At 42.9% G+C, this 17,590-nt stretch overlaps 1 protein-coding gene across 1 annotated transcript; it reads left to right on the top strand.

Moving 5' to 3' along the window:
* The first annotated feature begins 14 nt into the window (after nt 1–14).
* PKDREJ (polycystin family receptor for egg jelly) lies at nt 15–9,165 on the top strand. Its single transcript, XM_008179748.4, has one exon. It carries the CDS (start codon nt 197–199, stop codon nt 8,210–8,212), a length of 8,016 nt encoding a protein of 2,671 aa, XP_008177970.2. The 5' UTR covers nt 15–196; the 3' UTR covers nt 8,213–9,165.
* The last annotated feature ends 8,425 nt before the right edge of the window (nt 9,166–17,590 follow it).

Raw genomic sequence — 17,590 nt, 5'->3', positions numbered from 1 at the left:
CACCCGGCTGCGGGAGAGCCCGGCCCGGCGCCCCAGACCAGGGAAGGGAGGAATTTGGGCGCCACATAAAACGCGGGGGCGGGATAGGGCCGCACCGGGGGGGCAATGGGGAGATCGGGGGCTCCCGGCCGTGCCGGGGCGCGGGGAATTCCGGGCTGCGCAGCGGCTGCTCCGTGGCAGTTGGAGCCGTTGGGAGATGTCTGTTCCCGGGCCAGGGACCACCCCTGGGCCCGCCACCGCCATGCCTCCGCTGCTGCTCCGCGGCCTCCTCCTGCAGCTCCTGGGCTGCTGCGGCCCCCCGTGCCGGGCGGCTGCGGGCCCCCCGCGCTTCCAGCTCCCGCCACTGCGGGTCACCTGCTCGGGCCCGCACGGACGCGTCTATCGGCGCCAGGACAGCGAGGTCTGGGCCTCGTGCCTGTGGGATGGGCCCATCGAGCTGCGCTATACGCGGGCCCCGGGAGCAGTGTCAGGCGCCCAGGAGGGAGAGACACAACTGCCGCCCCCACCGCGCTGCCGCTGGTACCGGGACTCGGCCTGGGTGCAGGACACGTCTCGCTGGTCAGGCAGGGCAGTGCTGGGACCGGGCCTGGCTAGGGGGCGGCCTGCTCCACCCTGGGCCTCAAGCCGCATCACGGTGCAGTGTGAGTCGGCCTCGTGTGCCGTGCCTACGTGTCTGCACCGCAACCTGAGCATCGAGGTCTCCGGGCAGGATGTGCGGCTCTTCCTGCTTTGGCCCCCGCAACCCCCCATCCTGGAGTGGCAGCCCGTGCAGCTGGGCTGGTGTGCACGCCTCAAGAGCTCAGCCTGGCGCTACCGCTTCAGCAGCCGCGGGGGCAGCCCTGCTGCACTCCTCATTCCTAGCAACCAGCACCACAAGCTGCTCCCACCCGCTGCCTACCCAAGAGCTGAATTGCACCAGGTCTGTGCCTCCTACTACAGCTACCGCCTGACCGTGCACTATACCCGCCGTGGTCTCTACATTGCTTCAATCAGCATGGAGCAGGGGCCTCAGATCAGCCTCAGCCTCACCCTGAGGGTGGAGCCGGCCCTGCTGCATGTCCTCAGTGCCCACTCTAAGCTGTTTAGCCTTCCTTACCAACCCCTCAGCCTCTCCTGGAGGCTACAGCCCCTTGGCCCCAGGACACTGGCATATAGGCTGCTGGACATGCAGGGGACGGAGGGCTGGTCAGCCTCCTATAATCCTTATGCCTTGCGGAGCAACTTCTGTGCTGACTCCATGCCCCGGCAGGCTAGTGAAATGGCGCTGGCCAGCATCTACTTCCATGTTGATGGAGAATGGTTTGGGGATCTAGCAGGGGAGCTGAGTTTCTCCAATGCTACGCTGGGCCTGACAGTGAACAGTGAAACTCCCACCTACCTCACCCTTAATGCCCAGAAGACCAAGACTGGCACTTACATTTTTAGCCGCAACCATGGACTTTATTACACCACCCAAGCAAACAATGCCAGTGCCCCTGATGATGGTTTCAACACCCATTATATATTCTTCCAGCAGCAGAGCCTTTCCTTCTTGCTCACGATTGAGTTTGTGAGGTTGCAATGGTACAAGTTCAACATGCACTTGTATCTGAACCGGAAAGGAGCCCTGTTTAGGTCTCTAGTGGACAGAGATATAGAAGTCCACATTTTCAACAGTGGTCCTTCTTTTTTGCGGAGTTTGATCTACATTGTGTGGTTTATTCCTGTGCAACATCCGATGCTGCAGTGTGAGTGGACCTTCAACCTGCAGCTGTTTGGGTCAAGAAAAGAGTACGTCATCCAGAACAATACTTATACTTATGATGATCATGTCAGAAATGCAGCCCGCTTTGTCCGTCGCTCTGTTTTACCTTTTAATCCTGCCCTATACACAGGGTTTGTGGCAAAAGTGAATTGTACCAGAAGTGGACTTACACCTGCTGTTTTAAAAGTCACAGTCAACACTTATGCTTCAAAGGTCATGGAGTCACTGGTGTCTTGTCAGAAAAAACCTTGTTTCATAGAGCGTTTGAGAATCCAGAAGCCTGATCTTGTTTACCCCATCATACGTACTAAAAAAGGGTTACAACTTAGCCTGTATGCCAAATTGCAAGTTAACTGCACGGATCTTGTACGTACAGAAGCAATCTGGAAAATCTATGGTGTTCAAAATGTCACGACTATTCCAGACTGGACAAAACCTTTAAATCCACCCCTCATCTGGAGAAGACAGATGCTCATTTTACCAATTCCCAGCTTTAGTTTAGATTATGGCTTGTATCTGTTTAATTTCTCTGTTAAAATAATTGCATCTGAGGGTGTTTTGGAAGGCTCAGATACAGTTTTTGTTCAGGTCGAGAAGAGTGACCTGGTGGCAGTCATTGCTGGAGGCACCTTCCGGACAGTGGGGTTTTCTGATCATTGGACTCTGGATGGATCTACTTCCTCTGATCCTGATTCAGTGGACCGATTAGAGGGGCTCACATTTACTTGGTACTGTACAAAACGTGTATCAGATTATGCAAACATGACAGTGAGTACAAATGGGACCTGTCATCCAAACCAGGTAGATTTGAAATGGATAAAGTTTTCTGGTCCTACTCAGACTGTTTTGCCAGAAACCCTTCAAGGAAATACTGTGTACCATTTTCGTTTGGTCATTCAAAAGGATAACAGAAAGAGTTATGCTGACCAAACTGTAAGCGTGAGGCCTGGATCTCCACCTGTTCTGAATGTTATATGCATTGAAAATTGTGGTAAAATTCTAATTCCAACAGATAGATTTACATTGTCTGGAAAATGCCTAAACTGTAGAATGACTAGTCGACCAGTCTATCACTGGTCACTTTTTTCAGCAAGTTTCACTGAAGTTAAATTTGATTGGGCTTCCAAAACTTCAACAGGGAAGTCTAGTGCATACCTGTCTATACATGCTTTAACTTTTATGAATATTGCAGACCGGTCATACACTCTTCTCCTAAAAATAACCACTTGGGGTGGTAGGTCATCAACCTCCAGGCACTCATTTTATGTAAATTCTCCACCTAGGATTGGAAAGTGTACTGTCAGTCCAACCAGCGGTGTTGCATTCCTGACAAAATTCATTGTTCAGTGTAGTGGATTTTCAGATAAAAATTTACCTCTTACATATAAAGTAATAGCAGCCTCAGATTTATTGAAAAGCAGTAGAATAACTTCTTTAGAGGAGAATACATTGGGGACAATAGTGTATTTTGGCTATCAGCCTAAAACTCCTCCATCTTTTCTCCCCATTGGTGTACCATCTAAGAAGTATACTTTGACAATCTATGTTCAAGTGTATGATTCCCTTGGGGCATTTTCCCAAGTAACTTTACACACAACAGTGCAGGATCCAGCCAAAAGTAGACCGACAGATATTATGCTTAACGAACTGCTTGCTTTAACCAGTGGATCAAGTGCACCAATGACAGCGTTGCTTCAAATTAGAGATTATTTAAATGTAGGATATTTGGTTTATATGGTTGCCTCAATTTTAAATGATATTAAAACTGCACCAACTATCCAGGTGTTTAAGGCTGAATTCAGGGAAAGCCTTCTTAATCAGTCTTTGAGTATTCCTACTGCCAACGTAATGGAAGTAAATCAAGTAGTTGCTTGTATTTCGGAATTAACACAGGAAGTCACTGAAGTAAATAGAGCGTCACAACAGCTTGCCATTCAAAAATTGAAAGAAGTGAGTGAAGCACTAAAAGGGTTAAGGGATAAAAGCCTTGGGTCTGAACAAGCAGAGCTTCTGAGCACTGGTATACTAACAGGCCTGTCCAATGTCCTGAAAGCTTCTCTTTTAGACCTCAGCAATGTCAATGTGCATGCAGTTAAACAAACCTTCTCCGTCATGGAGACTTTAGCAGAAATAGTTTTACAAGGCAAAGTCCCTGGAGAAAATGAAACTGTAATGGAGGCCAAAAGCTGGAACATTAATTTAAAGAAAGATGAAAAGTGGGATGTCACAAATACTTTCTCTGCCAAAAAAGACTGCAAGAATTGCTTTTATCCAACACTGAAGCAGGGGGATCATTCGGAATTGCCAATAGATGCTGTGATTTCGACTGTATTTTATGAGTTTGAAGAGAACCCCTTCCCTTGGTTGGCATATAGGTCAGATATTGTAACAACAGTCACTGGGTTCAAAATGACAGGAACCAAGGTGAATGGTGACATAATAGGGATCATGCCTGCAATAGCAGAAGTGATTATTGCTAGAAAAGACAAGAAGTCTGCCACTTTTAAATTGACAATAGGGCCTGATAAAACCCTCCCAAAAACAACTGGAGGATTTAGTTTTGCAGTGGACAGAAACTCCAAGGATGTATTTATCCAGATTTTGACTAAATTAAAAGTTTCTTTCAAGGTATTTATATACTTAGGTGTTAATGTCACCCACACCTCTCCTATAGTTTCTTTTTTTGCTTCTCACAATGAGCCTGCAGTTGCAAGTGGGAATAAGTCAAATAACATAGATTGTGCGATTAAGGCTCCTTATGTTATCTGTCTCCCACAGTCACTGCTGAGGGCCACAGCCCCAGGCAGCGGGACAGATAAATGGAACATCTCCATTATCTTGCAATCACAATCTATTGTAAGGTACAGAAACAACAGATTGGTAAGCATATCCCTTTTTAATGCTGCCTGCTTAGACCTAGATGGAGTGCAGAGTCAGTGGAAAGAAGGTACATGTGTTCTTGGCCCTCTTACTAGCTGGCAAAGGATACATTGCATCTGCAAGGTGAAGCAGCGCACCAAGAGAACAGCAAGCCGCACCATACCCAGTTCCCCCAAATTCAATATCAAGTTCTTGGCCTCCAAAGTATTTGTGATCCCCAACCCAGTGGATCTGGAAAAATCCCTTTTTGCAAAAATACACAAAAACGCAGTGACCCTCTTAACAGTGCTTTTCATTTTTTTAGTCTATTTTCTCCTGGCTCTCTGGGCCCTGAGAAAAGACCGGACTGATAAAGTTAGCAGGGACAAAGTTATAGTCCTGCAAGACAATGACCCCTTTGATAAAGTGTGCTACTTGGTCACTTTATACACAGGCAGTCGCTTGGGAGCTGGAACCACAGCAGATGTTTTTCTCCAACTCATAGGCCAAAATGGCACCAGTGACGTGCATCACTTACTGCACCCGAATTATCCGTCATTCATTCGAGGAGGCATTGATACTTTTCTGCTAACTACCAAGAATAATTTAGGAGACATTTATTCCCTTAGGGTCTGGCACAATAACGGAGGTTCTTCTCCTGACTGGTTCTTAAGTAGAGTAAAAGTTGAAAATATGTATACTAAAGAATTCTGGCTGTTTATTTGCAGGAAATGGCTTGCTCTTGATAAGGACGATCGCTTACTAGAAAGGTCATTTGTTGTTACACACCCAAGAGTACCTTTGGCCAAAATGGACTATTTTTTTATAAATATTGCCAATGACCTTGTAGATAGTCACATATGGTTATCTGTTTTTGCTCAGGTTGTCACTGGCTCTTTCAACAGACTCCAAAGATTATCTTGCTGTTTAGCAGTACTATTGTGTACCCTGCTTATTAACATTATGTTCTTTAATGCCGATAAGAATAAAGAAGTTGTTTCAATACACTTACGATATTTGATATCAGTAATAATAGGAATTGAAAGTGCTTTGGTTACCATCCCTGTGCAAATGATTATAACTGCCTTGTTTAAGTATTCACAGAAGGAGCCTTCTCCACATAGTGCAGCTCAGAATCACCCAAAGGAAAGTTCACCCTTCATGTCTGGAAACCTTAGGAACTGGAAGGAACGCCTGCAAAAATGGTACCTTGCAGAAGCTTCTACACAATCTGTGAGTAGCAATTCTCTAGAGAACTGTTCCAATGCTAATGATTCGCATAGTTTGCAATATTTTGGTAAGAAAAGAAAACAAAGAACACCAAAAATGTGGAGTAATTGCATAATCTCTGAGGGTGCTGCAAATGCAATTGCAGCAGAGGAGGAAAATGCAGCTGATACTTCAACTGCAGAGGCTAAAGCGCAACAGACCCAACCGCCAAACTCCAATTTCAGTAATAATTATGCAGAAGAAAAGGATGCCAGCATTCAGAAAGAAAGAAAACCACTAAACATCCCCTTCATGCTCTTTCGCAAAAGGCCACAGATAACTTTTTGTTGGTGGTGTGTCTATGTCTCTTGGATATTGGTCATAGTTGTAGCAGGGGTGTCATCATTTTTCATCGTATTATATGGTCTGTCCTATGGCTACAAAACTTCATTAGAGTGGCTTTTAGCATCAACAACCTCATTTTTTGAGAGTGTGTTTCTTCTTCAAACCCTAAAAATCATTCTTTTCTCAGCCCTGAGTACAATTTATCCAAAGTACTGTGAAAACATCCCTTGGTCAACAAGGGAAAATTTCCTTGAGATTAGGTTGGATGAAGTTACTATGGATGCAGATGAGATGAGAGAGATGCACTATGAAATTATCAGACTCAGAGGCACCAAGCAGTATCAGCCCTTAGAAGAGGATGAAATGACAATCATGAGGAAAAGAGAGAAAATTAAAAGCAAAGTTTTCATCTTCCTAAAGGACATTGTCAGTCACTTTGTCTTTTTAACCCTAGTATTAAATATTGCCTATTCCACAGAAAACACCAACAGCTTTTACTACAATCAAGTTATTCATAAACAATTTTCTCTCAAGCTCTCCAACGTGGATAAACTAGAACACATTTACTTGTGGGTGAATAATGTCTTTTTGCCTTTGATCCACAATAATCACCAACCAACTTTTCTTTCTGACAGCTGGTCCAAAATCCTAGGTTTGCCAAGGATGAGGCAAGTAAGGGCAAAAAGTACTGAGAAAAAATGTTTCCATCCTCACAGCTTTGTAAATAAATTTGTGATCAGTAAAAGCCATTGTCTTCATAAATATGGCAGTGACCCTGAAGAGAGAGGAGACTATGTTGGGTCCTGGACAAAGGTTGCCAACAGATCTGTTACTAGTGACACCGGCAACTATGTAGGGTTTACATACCAGTCAAACAGAAATCAGTGGGTGTATTACTCATATGGAGAATTATACACCTATGGACCAGGGGGATACACTTTTTACTTCTTCCCTGCAGAACAGCGGCCTAATTCAACAAAAAGGCTGGATGTTTTACAAAATAGCAATTGGCTTGATGAAGAGACATGGGCTGTGATTATTGAACTAACTACATTTAATCCAGATGTACATTTATTTTGCAGCATCTCGGTCATATTTGAAGTTTCTCATTTTGGGCTCATAAACACAAGCTTGTCAGTACATTCTTTCACGCTCCCAATTTTCCAGCAGCAAAGCAGAACACAAATTTTTGTGTTTATAACTGTTCTTGCTTTTCTCCTCATTTATATCGTGGATGAAATTCACATCATACGCCAAGAAAGGACAAAGTATATTAAAAATGTTTCCAACTTAATCAATTTTGGTCTAAAGTCAGTGTTTTTCTTTTTTGTTTTTCTGCAAGTCATCAAATTTAAGATGGGGGCTGATATAGTAAAGTTTTACTTACTTAATCCAAATGATTTCATTCCTTTCCATACAGTTTCTCATGTAGATCAGACCTTGAGGATAATTATGGGCTTTTTGGCATTTCTCATAGTTTTGAAAACTCTCAGGTATTCCAGATTCTTTTATGATGTGCGCCTGGCACAAAGATCCATCTTGGCAGCTCTTCCTGGAATCTGTTCTATGGCACTTGTGGTGGCAGTGTACTTTTTTGTATACATGGCTTTTGGCTACCTAGTGTTTGGCCAACATGAATGGAATTATAATAATATGATTCATTCAGCTCAGACTGTCTTCTCCTATTGTGTTTCAGCTTTTAAGGACACTGCTTTTACATCCAACCGGTTGCTGGGTGGTCTTTTCCTAGCCTCCTTTATGCTGGTGATGATCTGTGTCTTGATCAATTTATTTCAAGCTGTGATTATGTCTGCCTATGAGGATATGAAACAACCTGTATATGAAGAACCATCTGATGAAGCAGAGGTGATTACTTTTCTAGTTCATAAGATCAGAAGGATATGGTATTTTATCACCTGTAGGACACCATCAGCAAGTGATCCAGATCTTTTAAATAGTGTACTGTATGGGCAAGCTCAGAGGTATAGCCACCGACACTTAGGGCTAAAGACCAAAAAAATAAATGGCAAGAAAATGGTTTATCTTGTCATATGAGTAATGCAGGTTTTTATGTGCAATAAGAACGATTTTTTAAAAAACAGTATAATAATAACAATAATAATTTATCCTCTAATATTTCCCAAATCAGTGCTCATAAATACTCTGAGTTAACTTGTGACATTAGGGAATTCTCAACATACAGCCACTCACTATTGGTCCTCCTCAGATTTACCTCAGAATCCTTTGAGACAGTTTCCATAGTATTTTAAATTAGGCATCACTTCCTATAACATTTCATAGGCAGCAGGTCAGGACTCAGTAGTTTATGGGGTCACCCTTGCCTCAGACAACAAGCCACCTGAAAATGGCTGAGCAAATCCACTATAATGGAAAACTAGAAATGGACAGGGAGCAGGTTCATGGCATGTATACCGCTGCCCAGAAACTGCCGGTAAAGCTTCTTCATGAATCATAACCTAAAGGATGAGAAATGTTACATTGAAAGAAAAGAGGACAATTTATAATAATTTGATTTGGCAAGCAAAAAAACTGTTTCAAAACTACATTTCCCTAACAAAGACAATTTAAATACAATACTATAAGGTTCTTAAAAGAATCAGCAAATACCTTTGACCAATACAATTTGCTGTGTATTCAGACTGTGCATTTAGTGGAATTCTGATATATTTTGCTACTTTGTTTGCATGTTGGCCAATATGTTAAGTTTTACTAAGTAATGAATGTCAGATACATGGGTACAGGCGAGAAGAAATTACTTGTTTTCTCACATCAAGCATTATTAAATACATAGACCTTTGTTAGAAAAAATATATTTTCTATCCCTGTAACTTGTTTGCTGTACAAAACTGATGTACAACAGATCCCCTCTCCCTCAATTCTAATTGTATGTGTTTTCATTCTATGTTCAACTTTTGCATGGAAACATTCTCCTTAGTTGAGTCCCTGTTTAGCTAATAAACTCCAGGTTCCCCCTTCTGTTCAGAAAAGTGGCGTTTTACTATACTAAGCTTCTGACATTATTGTATATTCGTAGTCTATTTTTGATGAGAGTCAATTATACAGTATTGTGGGAACACATTTTATACAAGTTTGTGTTTTAAATGTGTATCTTATCATAAAAAGAAGAACAGGAGTACTTGTGGCACCTTAGAGACTAACAAATTTATTAGAGCATAAGCTTTCGTGGACTACAGCCCAGAAGTGGGCTGTAGTCCACGAAAGCTTATGCTCTAATAAATTTGTTAGTCTCTAAGGTGCCACAAGTACTACTGTTCTTTTTGCGGATACAGACTAACACGGCTGTTACTCTGAAACCTATCTTATCATAAACATTCAGGAATAAACCAACCTTTAAACACCTCCTTAGAACACGTGGCTATTTCTTACCAATATAACTGCATACATATACCAAATTCTGTCAGTAATTGGCATTGAATACAGTTTCAAATGTCTTCCTTTGAATTGATAGTTTGATAGATCTTCTGGATGCATCTACAGCAAATGCATATATACGTAACTCAATTTAGAGGCATGACTGCAGCATTCTCTCTTTCCTCCTCAGGAGTGTGGGTTCTGGGTTCACCTATCAGGCCGCCTGGTTCCTCCACCAAAGGAAACTCCTTCTAGTGCAGAGAACATGGAAGGCCTACCCCTTGTAAAATATTCATCACCCAATCTCATAAACAGGAGTGTTAGAGCACCAAAAAAAAACCCTATCAATTCCCAGAGTGATAAAACAGTAACAGGGACTTTATTAGGTATTGGAAATTCAGGATAGGGGACAATGGAAAAAACAGAATGGGATAATAAAAGACAAAATTAATAATACATAAATTCTACCCCCAATCCAACATTTACAGCCAATATATACTATACTGCTCCCTCCCAGCACGTGCCTAGGCAAATAGTGATTTTAGGCGCAGTCTGTGATGGATGGTGTAGCACTGAAATCAGTAACCATCTTAAAAGACAATATCAAACTAAATAAACAAGGGTGTTCTTATAAGTATCCACACCAAGGATGGTTGGATCATCCTTGTGACTCTCCGGATTCAAAAGTGCAGTTAGGCTGGCTCTTGGTAGCCTCACTGTGACTCCTCAGTCTCCTGGGTTTCTGGTCGCTGCTACAATGCCACTGTTCAATGTCCCAGAAATTCCATAAGAGCTCAGAGTTTCCCCTTCGGTAGGAATGTGGAGGATAGAAGGGTCCTCCCCAGGTGAATAGCTCCTTTTCTTGCTACACTCCAAACACAAGTAACAAAGGGGTAGCTGTGTTAGTCTGAATCTGTAAAAAGCAACAGAGGGTCCTGTGGCACCTTTAAGACTAACAGAAGTATTGGAGCATAAGCTTGCGTCTGATGAAGTGGGCATTCACACACGAAAGCTTATGCTCCAATACTTCTGTTACTCTTAAAGGTGCCACAGGACCCTCTGTTGCTTCTTACTCCAAACACAGTGCACTGAAAGTGAAGTCAGACCCTTTATTCTGAGTCCTGGCTCATGATTGCTCCCAGTAGTGTTGCCAACTGTGTTCTGTTTACACTCTGGACCCTAGGCAACCTGGAAAACAGAGTCCTTAGCCTCTGCCATCATTACTGCTGTAGTTCAGGGGTGAGTCCCTTAGAGGCTGAGTGTGGTATTTCAGGAGCAACCCCTCAAAAGACAGTACACGCTCCCCTACATCAGAAAACTTGGGGCTGGTCTACACTGGGGGGGGGGGGAATCGATCCAAGATACGCAACTTCAGCTACGCGAATAGCGTAGCTGAAGTCGAAGTATCTTGGAACGAATTACCTGGGGTCCACACGGCGCGGGATCGACGGCCACGGCTCCCCCGTCGACTGTGCTACCGCCGCTCGCTCTGGTGGAGTTCCAGAGTCGACAGTGAGCGTGTTCGGGGATCGATATATCGCGTCTTAACGAGATAAATCGATTGCTACCCGCTGATACGGCGGGTAGTGAAGATGTACCCTTGAGGTCCCCATCAAGAACTTAATTAAAAACATTTAAAATAATACATAATAAAACATCAATACAGATAAACACAATGTCTTACTAAAACCCAAGGACAACATAGAGGTCTTTCCAATACTGGACAGTCCACTCCTGATACCCACTTACGAAGTGTCTGAAGAAGCGCTTTGGAGGAGACACTAGCAGAATCCTAGGTTAACTTTACAGTAGGTTTCACCTTTCATCCAGAGTGTCTGGATACAGCTGGATTTTCAGCAGCAGTAAGTCATGCATTCCTCATCTCAGGTTCCATGTATGGGTCTGCAACTTCTCCCTCAGTGGGGCTCTTCCTCTATAACCATAGTCATATCTTCTGGATTTTGTGGTGGAAAGAACAGTTCTTCCAAAGGGTTTAACTAATCTATAGTTGTAGCAGGATTAGACCGATCAGATATTGAGATTTTGTTGAAACTGGGACTTTAGTTTCATCATAAAACTTGGCCCTTATGAACATCATCAGGCTGATATGCTCATAAACCATTTCCCCACACAGGAAACGATACCCACTATCAGTATATGAAACAACTGATTCTTCAGCTGTAGTTGAATACACTATATCAGGAGATGATACAGTAACACTCTCTTGTCTTTATTTCTTCTCCTAATGACAGGAATTCTTTTGACAGATGTTTTTGGTACAGGGTTACTGCTTGGGGTAAGTTGTCTAACAGGTAGCAGATGGTTCCTGTGCAGAGTCTTGATAGATTCTCTCCCATCCTCAGAGCAAACTTTATAAACAGGTAGGTCCAGTAACTTTTGTACAATGAAAGAGGTGTCAGCCTTCCATCAATCTGCAATTTTATGTTTTCCTGGGAGTCCAAAATTCCTTATTAAGATCCGATTCCCTGGTTGCAGGGCATGATCTCTTATTTGGGAATCATAGCAGGCCTTGTTAGATTCTCTGCATTTTCTTATGGTATCTGTTGCTGTTTTATAGGCCTCCTTCAACGGCTCTTACTCAATTGACATACTGAAGACATGTCTAAAAGTAAACTCCATCAGCTGACACCTTGAAGCACAAATCAACCAGAAGTCTGGCTTCTCTTCCAAATATTAAGTAACAGACAATATCCTGTAGACTCATTTTTGTACAGTTATAGGCATGCACCAGAAAGCTGATTTGCTGACTCCATTTGGGTTTTTGATTAGGTCTTAATGTGCCCAAACATGTTTAATGGTGTTCTGTTAAATCTCTCCAGTTGAGGGTCTGCTTGGTGATGATATGGCGTGGTTCTGGATTTCCTCACAGCTGCCATTTGCAATAGTTCTTTAATAAACCTACTCTTGAAGTCTGTTCCTTGATCTGAATGGATTCTACAAGGTAATCTATAGTGTACAAACAACTTTTCCCACCACACCTTAGCTATAGTAGTGGATTTCTGGTGCCTGGTGGTGAAAGCCTGCATGTATCAGGTGAAATGATCCATTATCACAAGTATGTTTCCGTGTTCTTAGTATCACTTTCCACACTTAAACAGTCCATGTATAAAAGATCTAGGGGTTCACTGCTGGTGACGTTAACCAAAGTGGCAGATTTCTTTGGCAATGTCATCCTCTGTAGACATCTAAAACAAGCCTTGCAATGCTTTCCCTCATAATTAGCTATACATGACCCCAACAGAACTGGGATTTCACTAAATCAAGTGTCTTGTCCACTCCCAGCTGTCCCATTTCTTCATGGAGCGAATGTAGGACAATCCTCCTAAACTTAACCAGAAGCACTAGTTATTTCTTCAGGGCTGTTGAACATTGACTTGTGCAATGTAACAGACCATTTATGGGGTAAGCCTACTCCATTATCTTAAAAGAAAGGGTGCATCTTGGTGAGAAGATTACTGACATCTCTGGTTTTCCCTTCTCTAGAGCATAAATAAAGTCTCTTAAACTGTGGTCTGTTTTTTGAGCTTTTCTCAGGGTGGACGTGCTTAGCTGCAGTAAAGAAGTCATGACCAGATGGGTGAAATGGGCATAAGTGATAGGGATAACTTCTGAACAGGCTCCCAGTTAGTCACACAGCCTTTACCCCAGGGGCAAGAATCTAGTGTGTCCTGTTCTGAGCCAGAGCATCCATATCAGTGTTGTTCAAGTTGGGTCCGTGCTGAAGACTGAAGTCCTAAGCAGACAAGGCTGAAAACCATCCGTGCCCTGTAGCAACAAACTTAGCTGATGTTAACAAGTCTGTGGCGTTACACCCCATATTCTTCATAGAAATATGATTATGATATGAATATGGGATAACTAAGATATACTTTATGCAAGATGGCTCATGTAAGTTATCATTGGAAAGGTTATGATTTATTGAATGTGATTATCCAATCTGTATGCATGTATCATTTCTGTATTTGAAGTTAGGAATATTGACTATGTAACAATTACAACTGTGTGTGTACTTGGGAAAACGCTCACCAGACAGTAAGCAATCATCCTGAATGAGCCATTTAAGAAGAAACAATAACACTGTGAAGATACTAATCTCTCTCCTTCCTGAGAGGCATCCTGGGACGTAGCTGTGATACTACTAAGGGCACGTCTTCACTGGCAATATTAAAGCACTGCCATGGCAGTTTTAACGTGGCATGTGTAGTTACGGCAAACCACCTCCACAAGGGGAATAGCTCCCAGCGCTGGGAGCGTGGCTGCCAGCGCTGGTGCACTGTCTACACTGGCACTTTACAGTGCTGAAACTTGCTGTACTCAGGTTTTTTTTTTTCACACCTCTGAGCGAGAAAGTTGCAGAGTTGTAAATTGCCAGTGTAGACAAGCCCTACGTCAGGTGATAAGATCACCTGATACAAAATACCACCTTATCTATGCCAACAGAAGAAGCTCTCCCATCAGCATAGGTAGTATCTTCATTAAGTGGTACAGCGCTGTACGTGTAGACAAGCCCTACTCTTCTTATCAATCAAAATCCTGTTGTAGTTAGAATCCCAGCAGTGCCTTCATTTTGTAACCCCATCCTGAGGCATGGCTGCAGCCTCTCCCTTTTCTCCTCAGGGATTTGGGTCCTGGGTTTGGCTATAAGGGCATCCAGTGCCTCCACCCAAGGAAACGCCCCCTAGTTCAGTGAACACAGAGGGCCTGAACCTTAGGAAAATATTCATCATCCAATCTCATACATAGGAGTGTCAGTCAGAGCACAAAAAATAAAATTAAACACCTACCACAATTCTTAGAGTGATAAAACAGTAACAGGGGATTTATTATGTATGGGAAACTCAGGATAGGGAACAATGGAAAAAAAGATTAGGATAATAAAAGACAAAATTAACAATACATAAACTCTAACCCACCCCCCAACATTTATAGCCACACTGCTCCCTCCCAGCACTTATCTACTCATATGATGAGTTTAGACACAGTCTGTGATGGGTGGAGAAACACTGAAATCAGGGGCCAGTTTAAAACACAATATCACTAAATAAACAAGGGTGTTCTTACAGCGTATCCATACCAAGGTTGATCAGATCATCCTTGTGACTCTTTGGATTCAAATGAATTAGACTAGCTCTTGGTAGCCTCACTATGACTTTCTCCTCAGTCTCATGGGTTTCTGATCTCTGCTGCAATGACCCTGTTCAATGTCCCAGAAATCCTATAAGAGCTCAAAGTCTCCCCTTGGGTAAGAATGTGGAGGATAGAAGGGTCCTCCCCAGCTGAATAGCTCCTTTCCCTGCTACACTCCAAACACAGCACACTGAAAGTAAAGTCAGACTCTTTATTCTGAGTCCCGGCTCATGATTGCTCCCAGTAGCTGTCGGTTCTATCTCTGGCCTGGACCGAGGCAAATTGGGAAACAGAGTCCTTGGCCTCTGCCACCATTACTGCTGTAGTTCTGGGGTGAGTCCCTTGGAGGTTTGGTGTAGTATTTCAGATCACCCCTGTGGCACTGCACTCCATTATGCTTCATAGAAATATGCTTATGAGTGTAAATATGACATAACTGGAATATGTTTTATGCTAGATATGCCATGTACCATATCTTTGCAAAGGTTATGATCTGCTGAATATATTCATCCTATCTGTATGCATGTACCATCTTTATATTTAAAGTTATGAATATTGGCTACGTACTTGTATCTCAATGTGTTTGATTCTAAGTAGTACCAGTGAAGCATTTGGCCAGCTTATTGTGAAGGGACTCTTCAGATTAAGTGCCCAATCAAGATTGTATTTTCTAAATGGACAATGGACCTGAAGAGACTCCAATCCACATATGAGGAACCTTCCTGGGAACGTTCAAGGTAGCATGTGAGCAATGGCTGCTCTACCGGTAAAAAGCTGAATCATTCATGGACATGTGACTTGCCTAGGTGGCTACAAACTCCATCTTGTTGCAGTAATATTGCACAGAACAACAAAGGGGTTTCTGCTGAGAACATAAAAGGCCCTGGAAGCCTCTCCATTTTGTCTTCATCTGGCTCAAGAGATGGCCTTTCCACCCCAAAGAGATGCCTGAAGGAAACTGGGACAAAGGACTGTAACTACGGCAGTGTGAGTTATTGCTGGACCCAGGCCATAAACCACAACGTTGGTCTGAAAAAGGATTGGGCGCAGACTAGGAAGAAGTCTAGTCTGTGAAAGAAGCTTATTGGGACATCTTTGAGGGCAAGAGTTACCTGTATTCAGTTTCCTACTGTATTAGGCTTAGACTTGCGTGTTTTGTTTTATTTTGCTTGGTATCTTACTTTGTTCTGTCTGTTATTACTTGGAACCACTTAAATCCTACTTTTTATACTTAATAAAATCACTTTTGCTTATTAATTAACCCAGAGTAAGCAATTAATACCTAGGGGAGCAAACAGCTGTGCATATCTCTCTATCAGTGTTATAGAGGGCGGACAATTTATGAGTTTACCCTGTATAAGCTTTATACAGACTAAAACTGATTTATTTGGGGTTTAGGCTCCCAGAAAGACTGAATACTGGAAGCTGGGAAAGTCTCTGTTAACTAGGAAGCCCCTGAGCTGAGTGGATCTCAGTTTCAGTGAACTGCAGGGGGGCATGGCCAAACCCCTTGGTCTGTGCTGTAGCTGACTGAAGTGTCTAACTCAGCAAGACGGGAGTGGAGTGATACCTTCTCTGACAGGGGGGGTTGTTCTCAGTGGTATCCCAGCACATCTAATGACAGTCTTGAGGGAGTTTCTGTGACCCAACCCGTCACAACCCCCTCCAAAGGGGTTACATGTTTTTACTACTATGTGTCCCTTCCACTTTTCAACTATGGGCCAATTGTTATGACATTAATACATATGAAATCCCTAAAAATATCTTCCTAATTTCTGAATTTTGAGTCAAACACCTCTTTGGACTTTATTAGGCTTTAATATTGATGCAGCAACTCATGGTGTCGGATGCCATTAGATGGTCGCGGGACCTCTACGCAGAATACATCACTGGACATCAGCAATACCAAGAGGGATGAGCTGGAGTGCCGATGAGAAGCACAGTAAGGGAAGTAACTGAAATACTTCCCTGATAGATTGTATTTTCTAAATGGACAACCTACCCTAATTCTCAATTACTGAGGGACAATCTCCACTCCTTGATATATTTTGCGTTCCACAACCAACTCTCTGTACAACTTCTCATGAGTGAGGTACCTGAATACTTGGATGCTAATATCTAAACTGTATTCTTAAATGTATTCACCTAAATTTAGGTTAGTGCTGATTATGTACTATATGTATCATATGACTTTTAAAAACAAACTTTGTATTTGTAGATAATCTAAGTGCTAATAAGCTCAGTACTAATGTGGACACGAGAACGAATGGATATAAACTGGCCGTGGGGAAGTTTAGGCTTGAAATTAGATGAAGGTTTCTAACCGTCAGAGGGGTGAAATATTGGAACAGCCTTCCGAGGGAAACGGTGGGGGTGAAGGACCTGTCTGGCTTTAAGATTAAGCTAGATAAGTTTATGGAGGGAATGGTTTAATGGGATAACATGATTTTAGTCAAATGAACAGCGTGCCATCGCTGGTAAATAGTATCAATGGCCAATGAGGGTCTGGCTGGAGAATCTTGCCTACATGCTCGGGGTTCTACTGATCGCCATATTTGGGGTCAGGAAGGAATTTTCCTCCAGGGTAGATTGGCAGAGTCCCTGGAGGTTTTTCGCCTTCCTCCGCAGCATGGGGCAGGGGTCGCTAGCTGGAGGATTCTCTGCTACTTGAAGTCTCTAAACCACAGGATTTGGGGACTTCAACAGCAGAGTCAAGGGAAAGGGGTTGGGACGGCTTTATGGCCTGCATCATCCAGGAGGTCAGACTAGATGATCATAATGGTCCCTTCTGACCTTAAAGTCTATGAGTCTATGAGTCTATGCTATACCCAGATGTACAGAAACTCTTTTTTCAACCTGTGTATTACATAATTTTAACATTAGCTTTAGTAA

The sequence above is a fragment of the Chrysemys picta genome, chromosome 1 (genome assembly GCF_011386835.1).
Source record: "Chrysemys picta bellii isolate R12L10 chromosome 1, ASM1138683v2, whole genome shotgun sequence".
NCBI classification, from domain to species: domain Eukaryota; kingdom Metazoa; phylum Chordata; order Testudines; family Emydidae; genus Chrysemys; species Chrysemys picta.
This window is presented reverse-complemented; position numbering and strand designations above follow the sequence as displayed.